General features: G+C 40.4%; 1 protein-coding gene across 3 annotated transcripts in view; it reads right to left on the bottom strand.

Moving 5' to 3' along the window:
* The window catches only part of SMYD4 (SET and MYND domain containing 4), a 42,545-nt gene that overhangs the window by 2,749 nt on the left and 22,442 nt on the right, over positions 1-17,354 (bottom strand). For all 3 annotated transcript variants that reach the window (XM_014827044.3, XM_014827043.3, XM_014827045.3), the window contains 7 exons: positions 15,714-15,803; positions 13,272-14,436; positions 4,078-4,260; positions 3,478-3,641; positions 1,632-1,764; positions 675-791; positions 348-471 (listed from right to left, as the gene is read on the bottom strand). In XM_014827044.3, the coding sequence (XP_014682530.1) occupies positions 348-471; positions 675-791; positions 1,632-1,764; positions 3,478-3,641; positions 4,078-4,260; positions 13,272-14,436; positions 15,714-15,803 (1,976 nt within the window). The remainder of the gene's footprint in view (positions 1-347; positions 472-674; positions 792-1,631; positions 1,765-3,477; positions 3,642-4,077; positions 4,261-13,271; positions 14,437-15,713; positions 15,804-17,354) is intronic.

Raw genomic sequence — 17,354 nt, 5'->3', positions numbered from 1 at the left:
ATGGAGCTCCGAGGGAGGCGGCTAACCGGGCGGGGGGCGGAGGGGGTGGTGTGGATGACACCACGACTGAGAAGAACTGCTGATGTCGGTGGCGGGGCTGCTTGGCAAGCTCCTCCTTGGAAACTCCCTTCAGAGCTGAGAGCTCTCCCTAAATCTCTCAGGAGGAAATTCTAAACATTAAAGTTTGTCAGTAAAACAGAAGGAAAGGATCTCTCCAAAAGGGGAAATAAAGAAGTTTTGACATGCTTAAAAGCACCAGGGAAAAAGAGTAATACACAGAAGAGCCTAATAAAAGACAGAAGAGTATGTGGCCTGGCAAAGTGCTAGGAAGCAAGAGAAAGACTTACCCATTGAAAAATATTTGGGCCAATTTGAAGAGCTCATGGCCCATTTCAACACTGGATGGCCCATGGCGAATCTCAACCACTCGGAGACTCTTCTGTAGATGAGCAGCTGACTTTTGCCAGTCCCCTGCAAAAAAAGAAAAATCTGGTTCCAGGAAAGAACCACAAGCAACTGTGGATGAACATTTTCAAAATGAGGAAAGCAAAATGGAAGGGAGGGCAGCCTCAGTTGAAAGACAAGAGATAACCAACCAGATGAGGCCAGGGTCAGGACCAAACACACAATACCGACTTGTCTCTTGGAGCAGAAAATGAAGATCCATGTCATACCTAAGGCAGCATAAGCCTGCGCCAGGTCATCCTCAATTTCTCCTACCACGCTGTGCTCCGCTGACAGGAAGCTCTCAGCATCATGCTGGCACCCCAACAACTGCTGAATGGCTCGCTCTATCAATTCAAAGGAAAGTGGCCTCATTATAGACACAAACCCAGTCCTAGTAAAGAGAACTCAGCGCTTAAATTTTATAGTGGCTGGGATGAATATGGAAACCCTACTTTGTCTCCTTGGGTTGTGACCAACCTACAACGTTTGTTCCAATAAAGCTGTTGTTCTCTTATGTTTTTCTTTCAATAGAAAAAGGTGCTAGGTGATGCCCCCCCACATTTACTCAGGGTTCCCAACTTCAGTTTGAAGTGGAATGACTACATTTCACTTACGGTCATGATTTCTCAACTCAGAAATCTAAGCAAAGGTCAGCTTTCATGAAGTAGGGTAAATAACTTCCCACAATGTCAAGCTCTCAGGCAGTTTTCAAGGGGAATGATGAGTTGCACAACTCCTTCTCTGGAAAAAGCAGGATACTTATATCTACTGGGCACCTGTTCCACCGCTCTCTAGAAGAGAGATGGGGCTCTGATGAGGGCAGAACAACCTCTCTAGGAAATCAGGTCATTAGATTCTGAAACTAAAATAAATGACACTGAACTTCTGGATATGCACAAAGATCATGGATGGCAGAGACAGCCCTTTAGTCGTCACGGGGCACTTTAACCCAGCTATCTGATGCACAAGAGAACAACAGCTTCAATCATCTGGCCCGTTTTCAAGGACATCAAACTGAGTTGGTAAGGGTTTGGTCTCATTGGCCTACATAGCCATCTTGTGGCTGGCACGGGGATAATTAAATTCAAGTCTTCAATCATCACTGAGTATCCTTGAATCCAAGATGATCTCAGAACGAATAAAGGAGAAGGAGCTGGAGGACCAAAGCAGGGAGCCAGTCTCACCTAGTTTACCATTTCTGAGAAGCTTCCGGGCTATCCCAACCTGCTGTTGAAGGTCTTGTAACCGAGAAACTAGGTGATCCCTGCTGACTGATTCTGTACATGACGCGTTGCCACAGCTCAGCACCTCATTGCCCTGTGGAAGTCAGTTTTGTCTTTATTCTTGTACCAGAGTCGGTTAGCAACACTGCATGTGCTTACATTATAAATCACGCCATAGCTTCTGACCCTATGGGTCAGACCCTCCAGTAATGCACCAGGACCAAAGCCTGACGGATCTGGCTTTTTTTTTTTAAAAAGATTTTATTTTTTTTCCTTTTTTCTCCTCAAAGCCCCCCAGTACATAGTTGTATATTCTTCGTTGTGGGTCCTTCTAGTTGTGGCATGTGGGACGCTGCCTCAGCATGGTTTGATGAGCAGTGCCACGTCTGCGCCCAGGATTAGAACCAACGAAACACTGGGCCGCCTGCAGTGGAGTGCGTGGACTTAACCACTCACTCGGCCACGGGGCCAGCCCCACAGATCCGGTTTGACAGCAGCAAATCTAAGGAAAGCAGTAGCTGATCCCACCCTGGGATTTTTTTTTTTTTTAATTGGCCCTAAGCTAACATTTGTTGCCAATCTTTTTTTCTTCTTCTTCTTCTCCCCAAAGTTCCCCAGTGCATAGTTGTATATTCTAGTTGTAGATCCTTCTGGATGTGGCATGTGGGATGCCACCTCAGCATGGCCTGATGAGCACTGCCATGTTGGCGCTCAGAATCTGAACCGGCGAAACTCTGGGCCGCCAAAGTGGAGCACACAAACTTAACCACTTGGCCACGGGGCGGCCCCTGGAATTTAATTTTTGCACCCAAAATTAAACTGATATAGTCCACAATTTCTCTCTACCTCTATAACCCCTCTCTTATCTCTCTTTGAGGCCAGGACTTTGGATGACAGACACATTTCTAATGGTTATGAAAAAGCCATAAAAAACCAATAGGAAAAGATGCTAGGTGAGGCCTCCCCACATATGACCTAGGATTTATAACTTCAGCTTTCCAACACAACCAGCCCTACATTCCATTTATGGTTCCCCTAAGACTACCATATCCTCTGGCAGAGGAGAAAATCTCTGAGGTGGGCATTTGCTGTTTTTTCAGATGCCAGTATCCATTAGGCAATAGCAACCTGATTTCTTCCAAGGATCCTCTCCCACCCTACCATAGTCAGTGCCTGGATGCTGAGGGAGTGGGCTGGTGGCTCAGATCTGGTCCATTCCTCTGGTTCAAATGACTGGAGGAAAACTATGTGACTCTAATCCAGCTACAGGTATCAGGTCAATGAAATGCAACAAAATTTTTGCCCAATTTTTCTGTTAGAGAAGCACACAGTTTATCCTCCTGGACCAGGAGGCTACAAGGCTGGAGCTGCTGGCAGCCATCTTGCCCCCACAAGAGGGAAGTCTGTCTGAGGATGGGGCTAACAGAGAAAATGGAGCTGAGGGAGGTAGACAGAAAAATTGGATCTTGGTGACATTATCTGAGCCCCTGGATCAAGTTGTGTCTGAGGAACTCCCATCCTGGGACCTTTAAGTGATTTATTGGAGAAAATAAATTCTCACTCTTTTTTTCTCCCCTTAAATCAGTTTAGGTTGGATTTTCTGTTACTTTGCAAGAGAAAGATTTCTAAATCCAACCTTGCCCTGCGGTTCCTGCAGAGGCGGAATCAACGTGTGGGGAAGATGGGCTGGAAGGAAAGAGAGAGCACTGCTCTCAGCATCTATAAGCCCTGAAGGTTTCCTCTTCCCTTCCTCTGTGGCTTTTGGGCTGGATAACTGACCTCCAGGAGAAGCGGAGAAGAGATTCACCTGTATGAGCGCTCTGCAACTGCGACAGCAGAATGCCTCCCACCTGGGCTCTGCCGTGGTTCTGTGTTTCCCATGTTGACAAGCTGGGCAGGTGCAGTCAAAGAAATACTGAGACCTCAGCTTCTGCTGCCTCTCAGCAACACCCATCCTGCTCTCGTGAGGCCCTGCAGAGAGACCACACTTGGCCAATATTTAAAGCAAGAAGGAGTCAAGCACTACTTAAAGAACTTCAGCTTAGCAGAGGGGCTGGTCAATTACTTATCATGTGACAGGTATCCTTTACTCAAACATTTGTGGAACTAGATACAGAAATAAGCTTCCAAGTTGTGGGGACAGGAAGAAAAAGAAGCTGAAAAGTTGCCCCTAGCCCATTTTCAGAACAGGAAGTTTATGGAGATTAAGCAGTAAGATACATGATAGTTTAGACACAATAAGGTCTAGTATGGAGACTTTTTTTTTAATTGCCTCAGTAGGCACTGCTTCTCCCAGGAAACAAACCTTGGACAGGTGAAGGCACCTGCCCAGTGGTCTGTTCATTCTAACTCACCCTGTCCTTTTTTGCTGGAGAAGAGTGGACAGCAGTGAGGACGGATGGCTCACCATAGCAGTGGAGAATCTCTTGCCCTTTTCCAATGTGCTGTGATGCCCGAACGGTGGCGACAGTGCTAACGAAGGACATGCTGGTGTTGGGGCTGCAGGAATGGTTCAGGAGGCTGACAACAGGGAAGATGCCTGTGGCAAGGCGTACCTGCCTGCTGTTGGTAATGATGTTCTCTTTAGATCCTGAAAATGCAAGAGGAAAAAGGAAAACTGTGTCAGGACATTAGTCCAGGCCTCACCATCCGTCCCTCAGAAGATGAGCTGGGCGATTGGGCCTGCAGCCCATCTGAGTCATAGCTCCACAGCCGGATCCAACATAAATCAGATGGAACATGACTCACAGCAAACTCTGGTCCCCAGGAAGCAAAGCGAATGAGCACAAAGAAAGTCCACCGGAATCCTGGAACCTAACCACCGTGTCTCAATACCAAAAAAAACCAAAGATTAGAATTTATAAAAAATAATAAAAAAGGAATTATCAATAGGGAGCTTTCTAGATAGACAGTTGCATAATGTTCACGAGGACATAGAAACCAGACTACCTGTTGAGGTTATTTCCCAAAGACGTTTTTACAGCCCAAGTGCTTCTGTTTGACTGGTCTTTGGTTGGTTAATAGAACAAGTAACCTAATTCCTATCCCAAACTAAACAGGCTTATATTTTTAAAAATCAATATTCCTTATGCTCACCTGTTCATTCTGCCCTTTGTCGCAACTTTATGGGAAATCAGCAGCAGCAGTTCTCATTGAAAAAAACTCTCTGGACTAGCTCTATTCGAGACAGTCTCATGTCCCAAACACAATTAACCAGCAATTCAACTACATCATTGAAAATGAGGAAGGAAGGAAGGAAGGAAGGAAGAAAGAAAAAGGCCTCTAAGCAGTGAGGCGATTTCTGTACCAAGCTCAGGCACTTATATTCATACGAGAGTTCTCCGTATTCTCGTGCAGGCCTTCTTGCTCTTATCTTAGCCATAGTTTTAACTGGCTGGTTCTTCAGTTTCTGAGCCCATAACAGTCCAGAAACAGAGAACTAATAAGAGGCAAGTTTTCTGAAAATTGCAAAAGAGACAGGTGATAGACTGGAGAAGGAGTCATAAAACTTATACAAGAATAACAGCCTTAAGGCAAACAAAAACGCTAGCACCACTCAAGTTGCACTACAACTGTAGCATTCTTAATCAGAGCTTCCTAAACCGACAGCATGCCGGCATGGGTTTTTGTGACAGCCATACTCAGGAGTACGCACAATAGAGAGAACCTTAGGTGTCCAGAAATGCTTAGATTGTGTTCGGTAGTGTTGATTTAAGCATGAGGAAATCATATTTCCAACAAAACCAGTTAAAATATGAAAGACACTAGTACTGAAATGGAAACTTCCAGTTTTCTGGAAAACTGAAAAAGCCTCAGATAACTGTGGCATTACTGTATAAGATGCCAGGAATCTCAATATACCAATCACCAAAGGGATAATGTAGTCTAGGTACAAGCGTAATGAATAAAGAAAATACGAACCATCATGTGAAAATGTTCTAGAAAGGAAAACATTAAATATAGGAATAATGTTGTCTCTCTGCAGACAATTCTATTATCTGTTGCTATGGAGGACAAAAACAGAAGAAGTAAACAAAATTCACAGGGAATCCAAATGACTCAATTTTAGTCAACAATTCTACAAATTGTATTGAAATCTTTCATCAGAGCTTCTCCTTAGTGTTTATCTGATTTCAGTTTCCCCTCCTTTCTCCCCCCTTGTCTAAGGCCTACCTTCTGGCATACGCACTAATGAGCAGTGAAAATGCTAAAAGGTAGGGAGGCAGCAGGAAGCAGCAGTACAGCGCATGAACAGTTTGTAGTCCGAATAATAAGACTCTGCATAATTAAAAGTCGACTTGCATTCCCAACTGCTGATAACTGGCAATCTCTATTAGAACAGTTGCTAGAATTTTCCCAGAAAAAATGATCACAATACCGTGAGTAATATCAGCTTTGTGAATTATTTATAGATTAGCCTCTAACAGAAGTAGACCCAGGAACTGAGTGGGGTATTTATGTCAGAGTTGAGTCTCTCTCTAATTACTTCTAAAAAATTAAGTCTTGATTTAAAAAAGTTATTCAATAGCTTGCATTAGTCATCTATTAGTAGAGATAATAGAAAGTAAGAATACTTATGTACCTAATCAACCAAATTTAATATGTGACATTTTGTACATAAAGCTAAAGAAAAAAATAGGGAGTGATAATTTATTTTACCAAAAATGTACCTTGGTCATATCCTTAGTGCATTTAAAATGGGATTCAAGTACCGAAAAAAAGACGCATTTACAATTCTTCCAGAAAATATCTATTCTGGTAGATATTTCACAACACAAGAAATGTGTGTCTATATCAAGTGATCGAAGGCCCAAACTGAAGGTGGAGTCCTTGGTTGTTGAAGAGTGAGAGCAAAGGGCAAGGAATGGATCTAAACCTGCGTGGAACCTCATCAAACCTCATTATGACATGAGTCCAGATCTATCTCAAATGTGCCATTCCCACTGAGACGGAACCACACACCCCAAGGTCTAGAATATCATCGGTGGCCAGTTCTGTCCCTTAAGATGAGCACCAAAGAGAGGTTTCTGAGGAACTTTGATTAAATAGGATTTATGCAAAGATAGTAACATACATTTTTATAGGTTTTTGTCAAAGTCTATCCTAGTTAACACTTTAATCCTTCTTCTGTGCTACTAATGAAACAGCTGCTAATGAAATTCAATGAGAACACTAAATTGGGAGGTGTTGGAACCCCAAAGAAATAATAAAAAGGGATATAGCAAGATTGGAAATATGAGCAGACTAAAACAAAATTAGATAGAATTCAAAAATGAAAGTGAACATTGCCGGTGGGTGTGTAACTGGTACAACTTTCCTGGAGGGCAATTTTGCAATATGTATCAAGTGCCTTAAAAATGTTCATATTAAAAAAATGTTCATATCATTTGAATTATATTTATTACTAAAAAAAACCTAAAACTACAAAAGGAATAGACGGTAGTCAGAAAAAATTTAAACACTGAAAGTTATAGAGAAAAATAACAGTCATCTATAATCCTATCCGCCAGGTCTAAGATTTCGGGGCATTTTCTTGCAGCTTTCTAGCTTCACGTATGGAATTTTTAACATAATTGGAAACATGGTGCACAGTGATTTGTAAGTTACTTCTTTCACTTAATATATCATGGCCATTTCTTTACACCCTAACCTAAAATGTAGGTTATAATTAAAAAAAATCAAGAAAGCAACTCTGCCAATCTGATAGGTAAAATATGGTATCTTGTTTTAATTCCTAGAGAGCGGTTAGACATGATCCTCTTTATATACAACTTTAATAAAGTGCTGGCTTAGGTACATTTTTAACAGCTTTATTGAGATATAATTTATCTACAGTGAAATTTGCCTATTTTGAATGTACTAATTCAATGATTTTTTAAGGAAATTTACATAAATTGTGCAACCATTATCATAATCCAGTTTTAGAACATTTTCATCACTAAGCATATTTTTTAAAGTTGATTTTAAGAGTTGTATAGTTGCTAGAAATGTTCTCTTATTTTCTCATTCACATTTTAATTTTTGTTTATGGGGTTTTGGGGGTGGGGAGTGCTAAAACAACTATTTTATTTGCTTAAAATGTTGCGTGCCAGCAATTTTGTCCGCGCCCAGCTGACTTTTTTCTGCTAGTCTTGCCTGGGATTACTCATGTGATTGCATTCATCTGGCACGTGATCTTTTATCCTCAAGGAGGCTAGCCCAGGCTTGTTCACAAGGCCACAGCATCATTTTAAGAAGGTGACATGATGACGGAAGCTGTAAGATCTCTTAAGGCTTAGACTCAAAAGTCACATAATATTACTTCTCCTGCATTCCATTGGTCAGAGTAAGTTACAGGGCTGGCCCAGATTCAAGGGGAGGGCAAAGAGACTGCCACTCTTCATGGGAGAAAAAGCAATGTCAAGTCGCAAAGGGGCAAACACAGAGGGATGGGAGAAATTGTTGTGGTCTAGAGGTTCGTCCCATCCTCTCATGATCCATATGGGAATACTGGTCCCACAGAGGTTAGGTGACCTGACCAAGTTCATGCTGAGGGAGAGTGGAACGGGAACTCAGCTCTGCTGCCTCTTGGTCCAATGTTCTCACTCCTTCAAGCACTTCTTTCACCTACATTCCTGTCTTCTTTTCTGGTTATAGTGTTTTTGATACTTGGTATATAGGTTAAATCTAACTATCTTTTAATTACCTAAATTTGGTACTACCTACTTTTAGAAAGATTCTCTTGCCATAAGACTACATAAATGTTCACTTATCTTTTTCTAGATATTTTATGGTTTAATTTTTAATTTTTTAATATTTAACTTTTTAATGATTTGAAGAAAGAATCTATTACTTTTGAGAGGCTATCATATGAGTACCACAATGCTTTTAATTATTGTAGCTTAATGCTGATAAGAGATCTGACAGTACCAAGCCCCTTTAGTATTCTTTAAAACAAATGGCTATTCTCATCCACTTATTCAAGATGAATTTCAGAACCATTATCAAATTCCAAGAAAAATCCAATTGTGATTTTGTTTGAAACCGCATTAGACTGATTAGATTAATATGGGGAAACTGCCTTTTTTTTTGAGGAAGATTAGCCCTGAGCTAACATCTGCTGCCAATCCTCCTCTTTTTGCTGAGGAAGACTGGCCCTGAGCTAACATCCGTGCCCATCTCCCTCTACTTTATATGTGGGACGCCTACCACAGCATGGCTTGACGAGCAATGCCATGTCCATACCCGGGATCCAAATCAGTGAACACTGGGCCTCCGAAGTGGAACGTGCACACTTAGCCACTGTGCCACCAGACCACCCCAAAACTGCCATTTTTACAGTTTCCATTCTTTACAACTAAGAATATGGCATATCTCTGCATTTATCCAAGTCTTCTTTTATATCCCCACAACTTAAAATAATCTTACATTTCTGGAGGGAACCCTACTTGGTTGTATGTTATTATTCCTTTAATAACTGCTGGTTGTGATATGGCAGTGATTTATTCAGGGTTTCTATAACTATATCACAAGTGAGGTTGCTCTATAATTTTTATTCTTGGCTTTGCAAAATGAGTGGGAAAGGGTTCCAGGTTCTCCCATGCCCTGGAACAATTTTTTTTTTTTTTTTGGTGAGGATGATTAGCCCTGAGCTAACATCTGTGCCCGTCTTCCTCCATTTTATATGTGGGACATCTGCCACAGCATGCCTTGATAAGTGTGCATAGGTACGTGTCTGGGATCCAAACCCGTGAACCCTGGGCCACGGAAGCAGAGCATGTGAACTTAACCACTATGCCACTGGGCTGGCCTTGGAACAATTTTTACTGTATAAAAACAATGCTCCTTGAAAGATATTTTTTCCTTATTTTTTAAAAACATGGCTAAATATGTTCCTAAGTTTTAGAGAACTCACATGGAAAAGGGTGGGTCTGGCTAGTTTTTATGGAAATATTTTGATAACTTTTCCAATTTCTTCCACAGTTGCTGGATTTTTGAAGTGTTTTCCTCCTTCTGGGAAAAACTTAAGCAATTATATCCCCTTCATTGTTCTTAATTTTGTGGAGTTTTTTCCTAAACAGATTTCTTAATTAGATTTGCCAGTTCTCTGCTTCAGGAGTCTGTAAACTGCAGCCCGTGGACCAACTCCCACCTGCGACCTGTTTCTGTACAGATGTGGTCTAAGCACGGTTTTTACATTTTTAAGCAGTTGAAATAAAATGAAAAGAATAATCCTCACGATGTGAAAAATTATAAGAAGTTCAGTTTTCAGTATCCATAATAAAGTTTTACTGGAACCAGCCATGCTCATTTGTTTGTATATTGTCTACGGCTGCTTTCATACGACATGAAAGGTATACACGCTACAATGGCAGTTGAGCAGTTGCAAAACAGACAATACGGCCTGCAAGGCCCAAAATATTTACTATCTGGCCCTTTACAGAAAACGTTTGTTGAACCCTGGTCTCTAGGACACAAGCTCTGCCAGATGTAGCTGCTGAATCCCCTAGGTTATTACGTTATCTTGGCTTCTACATCCTTATATTTAATATATTAGTCTAAGTCAGATTGGTATACTAAAGTTTCTGACAACTATGGAGTTTTTGCCAGTTTCTTCTTGTATACTTAGCTGTTTCTGTTTTATAGACCCAGGCTCTATGTTTATGAGAGCTAAGGCTAATGGTCTATCTCAGAGTGGAGAGTCTCCTCTATAAAAATAAAATGTCTTCTTTGTTTTTCTAGACCTCTTACCTTGAGTTCACTGTTTCATATGAACATTAATACCTTGATTTGCTTGTGATTCCTGACAGGTCCTCTCCAAACACTTTGTGTTGTTTTATGATAGGTGCCACTTTTGTAAACAGAATACAGTTGGATTTTTATTTTTCGGGCCCATTCTGAAAGATTTGTTTAATAGAGTTTAGCCCATTTGTATTTATTATTATAGACTCATTTTCATCATCTTCCTCCCTTTTGCTCTGTGAACTGTTTTTTTCTTTTTTAAATATCTTTTCCCCAGAATGATGGGAAAGGTATGAACTCATTTTAAATTTACTAGAATAATATTACCAACGTGTGAATAAGTGTTTTTAATCTAAAAAAATACAGAAAAGTTCTAAGAAGAAAATAGTAATCATAGTTCCACTTTCAGAATTAATCACTAAGATTTTTTTTTTGCTTCTAGTGTTTTTTTCCCATTTGTATATTTTTAAAACATCATATAACGAAGAATAAATTATGCATAGAATATTAGAACCTTACAGATGAAGCCAGAGACTCCAATCCTCTTTCCATCCCCCCAGGTAGCCAGTATTATGCTGCGTGTCTCTTTCTCCAGCCCTTATTAGCCACAGTAAATACAGGTCTTCTTGACTATACATGCTGTTACTATGCAAAAATTCACTCTTAACAACTTGTGAAAAATTTTACCCAAAACTCACTGTGCAAATCAAAAATTGACTGTAATGAAATGTCATGCACATGGAGCAAAAACATTTAGGCTAAGGTTCTTTGACGGAAGGGTAGGCCAATGGAGGAAAGTGGAGAGAAAACACCCGCTTTTGTGCACATGGCTCTGCCATTCTGCCTCAGGGATTCAGCACGAGTTTGTGGTCACTGCTACTGCTTATCCAGACAGTAGTTTCCATAGTTTTCAGAGCTACTGACGTTTGTATTTTTTTCATATGTTCTATAAAGTATTTTAGAGGCAAGACAAAATAGAATCAAGACTTGCTAACTTTCCCTCATTATAATCTGGAAGCCCCCATATACTATTTTCTATCCTCATAAAAATAAAACAAAATGAAAACAATATTTTTTAAAATGTCAGTGAATGTATCTAAGGGAAAACATAATTCTGGAAAAACACTCAACAGATGTATTTTAGAGGTAGCAATGGCTCAAAGAAGCAAAAGAAGGCGGAGAAGAAAATGGAGCCTAGCTGCAATGTGATTCTGTAGTACCACGGGATGAAGCCAGTGCTATTTCTGGATGTTCCATGTGTTTCGGGATGGGGCAGAGACTCTTGCCCAAAGATACCTCTAGTGAAATAACTACACACCATATATCTTGGCAGCTGAATTAAAACTAAAGATAAAAATGTACAAACAAAAAGTTGACAAAATTCTAGAATACCTAATGTGAGAAGAGCGGAAGAGCTAAGCACACATAATTTAGTTAAGCCACATTTAATATTAATCTGTCTATAAATCCTAGGTTTAGTTAATACCTAATTCTTCTCCTCAACAGAGTTAATTAGAAAACCGAGAAACGTATAATGAGAGCCAGCCCTGATGGCCTAGTGCTTAAAGTTCAGCGTGCTCTGCTTCAGTGGCCTGGGTTCGGTTTCTGGGCATGGAACCACACCACTTGTCTGTCAGAAGCCATGCTGTGGTAGTGGCTCACAGAGAAGAACTAGAAGGACTTACAACTAGAATATACAACTATGTACTGGGGCTTTGGGAAGGGAGAAGAAAAAAAAGAGAGAGAGGACGACTGGCAACAGACGTTAGCTCAGCACGAATCTTTCTCAGAAAAAATAAACAAAAAGATAAATAAATAAATGGCTGGCCTGGTGGTATAGCAGTTAAATTCACGTGCTCTGCTTTAGCAGCCTGGAGTTCACTGGTTCAGATCCCGGGTGTGGACCTACGCATCACTTATCAAGCCATGCTGTTGTAGGCATCCCACATTCAAAGTAGAGGAAGACGGGCATGGATGTTAGCTCAGGGCCAATCTTCCTCAGCAAAAAGAGGAGGATTGGAGGCAGATGTTAGCTCAGGGCTAATCTTCCTCAAAAAAAAAAAAAAGAAAGAAAAGTATAATGAACTGATTGAGACAAAAGACATTATCTGCTAAAACAGAGATAATACAATAGAAATACTGGAAACCATTTCTTTTCTAATAATAGTATCTGTGGTCAGTACAGTCATACTGGAGATGTCACACACGATGCTGGGCACATCCAACCTCCCCATGTCCCTGGAATAGGCTTATCTAGAGGATATGGTTTAAGAAAGCAGGGCAAGTTTGGTCTGTGTCAAGAGATGGTCCCTAGATTATCTGGCCACCTGACCAGAGGTTGGCCCAAACACAGGCCAGCCAACAGTTTATGGTAGTATTATATGAAAAGCCGTGCTGGGCCAGATTCCTCTCTTGGAAATTCAAAACAGAATAATGGGAAAAATTTGTCAATTGGCAAGAGTAGAGACAGAGTCGCTGAGTCACATGAGTGAGTTAAGATTCTTTTACCTTAACTACAGACCCTGTTCTTTCTGCAGTTTTGTTTTACTATTATTTCAATTTTCCTTCACAACAAAAATTGATAGTTTTTAACTTTAAAGTATTTTCACAAACACATCATCTTCACAACTCTGTAAAGTTAGGTGGGATTAAACTACCCATTTCACAGATGAGAAAACTGAGGCAGATTGGGATCAAATAATTCGTTAAGGTCACACAGCTTCTCAATGGCATAATCATGACAATTCAAGACAGCTGTTTTCCCATTAGCCCAGTGATCTGTTCGAATGTTACTGTTTTCCTTTACAGTTCTTTCTTCCCAAACATTAGCTATATATCAAGAACAATATCGTAAGGCAGGAAAACAAGTTTCCCTCTTACCTGTTTGCTGTATGGCAGTTATCGCCTGCGCATTACATTGCAGTTGTAACATGTGTCTCAGCATGGCCACACCCCAAATACTCGACTCTGGACACAACACAGGAGCCATTGCTGCTTTCAGCTTAGAGGATGTCAGACCTGTCATGAGGGCCTGTGGACTGGCTGCTTCGAGCTGCCTGCACAGTGCAGAAATATTCAGAGCACAGAGGAATTTGTGCTCTGCGCTATGGTTTTCAGTATGGGGCAAAAGGTTGCAGACAGCATAATAATTATTTTCATACTTTCCATTAATATCACACCCAGGAATTGGGGTCTCAACTGTTTTGCCATTTTTCTCACTCTCCCCTCCCAGGTCATAACTGAGGGTTTGCACCAGATTCTTGCTTTCAGGTAAACGGGTGTCCTTGTTACTAATGTCACCACAAAGCTTCCTTATGACTTCGCCAGCATCCTCAAATCTAGCTAAAAGAGTTGATCTCAGGGCAACGTGGCAGAAGACACCCAGTGTGAGAAGAAGCGCCCCCAGAGAGCACTCTATGTTGTGGTAGAGATCCCAGGCCTGCTGCATGCACTCTTGGCTGCAATACTTGGCATAGCTGCATCCATCACAGGGAACTGGGGCCAAAGAGCGCTTCAAACATCGGTGACAGTAGAGGTCCCCATTGGTAACTCTGGTGTCCCACTTGCTCTCTAGGCCAAGATGTAGTGGTAGCACTTCTGCCGGGTTAAGGACGCTCACGAAAGCATCCTCCTTCACCAAGAGCTCTCCTGGGAGGATATCTTTTGTGGCAATCAGATAGCGGCCTTTAAAAGGGTCTGTGCATAAGCTGACAGATGCTGACGCACCGGAAATTTGTTTGTTCTCCTCCCTTAGGTCCATATCCTCAAAGGCTTTGGTTAGGGCTGCTGAGACGGTTTCTGTGAGATTCTCCTTTTTTTGGATCTTCATTTTCAGACGACAGAGGGTTCTCTGCAGAATCTGAAACTGGGAAGCTGCTAGGGTTGGTTTGGCAGCAAAGCTACTTTCAAGATCACTGATGGTCTGGCTTGCTTCCTGCAGCCTCCCCAGGAGCACCAGACACTCTGCTTTACGTAACATCATCTTGGGCTGCAGTCTTTCTGGGTACCCATGCATCTGTGCTCTGACGATGTCTTCAAGACAGGTCTGAAAACAGAAAGGAAATCCCGAAATGACCCTTGGTCTCTACTCTTCAATGTCTACTGAAAGTCTTAACAAAAATCTACAGGAAAGGTAGGGATTATTAAAAATGGAGCCACTACAATCATGTTTTTTCTTTAAATCATATTCTGCCATGTGATCTTTTAACTGAGTGATTAGAAATACATGCTGAAGATATGTTTAACTACCTTATTAAATACTTCTGTTTTTAAGGAAAAAAGTCTTACAGATAGAAGAACTATAGTTTGGTGATTAAGAGGGCAGTCTTTGAAGCCAAAGAGACGTGCATTCCGATATTGACTGTGCCTCTTATGAGCTGTATGACCTTGTGCAAGTGACAGTTTCTCAGTGTCTTAGTTTCCTCATCTGAAAAACAGGGATAATACTTCACATGGTTGAAATAAAGATGAAAATAAGGTAATACATCTAAAGTGCTGAAAAGAGAGCCTGGAACACAGTGTGTGCTCACTATATGGGCACTATTATTAGAAGAAGGGAAACAGAAACAACCAATACAGGGAAGTTACAAAGGGTTACATGTTCACAAGTTCTTCCAGTCGTTGTCTTCGGTTGTCCAGGACCTTCTTGCTTAGGGCCTAGAGTTAGATTCTTGCTCTTCTCTTTTGGTCCAAAGGGCAATAAGCGTGAACTTGTGGCTATTCAAATAGTTAACTCTAGGGTATAATTTAAATTTCTGTGCAATTGCGAAATGGATGTACTAAAATGGCATTTTAGAGCTTGTCCTTAGACCTCAATTAGGGGATGAGAAGAAAGCCACTCATCTACCCCCCGCGCCATAGGTGTACTGAGGCATTTCAGTGCCACTTTCACTTTCCCACTCAAAATGCATATTGAGGGTGAGCTGTATTGTTGCAGAGATAATCTTGAACGTGCTCTACTTATTAAAAAAACTCAAACAAGTAAATAGTTTGCAGACACTTGGAACTTGAAGTGTTATTATATCATATCTCAGCTGACCTCGACACTGAGAACCACTGACCCATTGGATATATAGTCCATGGCCCTGTGGAATGTGCCATGACTCTTTCTTGTCAACCAACATGACCCCACATAATCACCTGCAATAAATGAAATGAATCAGAAGAAAGAACAAGTTTGGGAGGATATCAATTTGCTTCCAATTCAACCAGCTGCAGCATGGCCCGATTTTAGTGTTCTAAGGTAGAAGCAGAGATGAATGTCTAGTCCTCCTGTGAACCCCACAGATCATCCCCCATCACACCAGGCATCCTGATACTCACTTCGTACTGGCCCAGGTGGAAGAGGGCTGCAGAGCGATTGGCGTAACACAGTGAAGTGTCCTCAGTGTTAGGCCTTGAATGTGATACTCCCTGCAGAACAAGGAACCGGTTAAAAGTATAAATGACAACGAGCATCTTTAAAGTATTTTTTTTAGCTAATAGGCACCCTACTACTAAAGACTGTATGAAATTGGGAAAGTTACTGGATCTCTTTGTGCTTCATCTGCTTCAGCTTCATTTTCAACTATCTTAGAGCAAAGCTGTGAAGATCAAGTGAGGAAATAAATATTCAAAGCACTTTGAAGAAAGCAGCATCAGACACAGCTTCAGCCACAAACAATACTGAAGGTAAAAAAGAAAATAGGAGCATGATCCTGCATATAAGAATTCACAAAAGAACACTAAGGACATACGGGAAATAAATGGCTCATTCATACATAGATAGCCAAATGTACAAAAAGGAAAGCAGAAAAGGGCTACATTTTCTACCACCAAATTGGCAAGGATTAATAATAATCATAAAGGTGGCACCTCAAATCACTGGAGAAAAGATGAGAATTATTCAGTACAAGTATTGAGACAAGTAGGTGGCCACTAAGGAAAAATAAAGTTGGCTCTCTATATATGATAAACCTTTCATTAGGATAAATTCCAAATGGATCAAAATCTTAATGTAAAAAATGAAATTATAAGAACACTAGAAGAAACTATAGGAACAGTCTAAAGTGAGGCTGGAGTTAGGAATGCCTTTCTAATCATGACACAAAAGCCAGAAGTCATAAAAGGTGAATAAATTTGACCACATAAAAATAAAAAAATTCTTTACAGCAAAAACCAATAAAAGTAATATTAAAAGACAAACACTGAACTGGAAAAAATATTAGCAACTCATATTACAGGCAAAGGGCTCATTTCTTTATTTTATGAACAGTGCCTACAGATCAATAAGATGACAACCAATAATTCAATAGGAAAATAAGCAAACGATACATACAGTTCTAATGGGAAATATAAATAGCTCTTAAACATATGAAAAAATGCTCAACCTCATTCATAATCAGTAAAATGCAAATTAAAACTCTACTGAGATGCCATTTTTTTACCTATCAGATTGGCAAAGAAAAATGAAAGTGACAGCACACTGAGATGGCAAAAGAGTGGGCTAATGGGCATTTTCATATGTTGCCAGCGGGAGTATAAATTGGTCTCATGATTATGGAGGGCAATTTAGCAATATCTGTATCTTTATATATATATATGTATATCTCCATTGCCCCAGCAATTCTTCCTCTAGGAATTTATCCTACAGATATAACCACTTATCCTACAGATATGTGCAAAATAACATATATGCAAAGGTTTTCATCACAGAATTGTTTGAAATAGGAAAAGATAGGAAACAACTTAAATATGATCTATAGGACACTAATTAAATAAATTACTATTATATGCATATAATGGAATACCATGTAGCCATAAAAAAAGAGTGAGGAAGCTCTTTATGTACTGATATAAGAATGATCTTAAGATATTATTGAGTTTTGATAAGAGTATACTGCTGAACATTATGTATAAAATGTTATTTATATAAAAAGAATGTATGTGTGTGCAGGAGTGGGAGATTATTTGTATTTGTTCATA

This window comes from Equus asinus, chromosome 13, assembly GCF_041296235.1.
Source record: "Equus asinus isolate D_3611 breed Donkey chromosome 13, EquAss-T2T_v2, whole genome shotgun sequence".
In the NCBI taxonomy this organism is placed as follows: Eukaryota; Metazoa; Chordata; class Mammalia; order Perissodactyla; family Equidae; genus Equus; species Equus asinus.
Note: the sequence above shows the minus strand (reverse complement) of the source record. Positions and strands in the feature narration are given on the sequence as shown.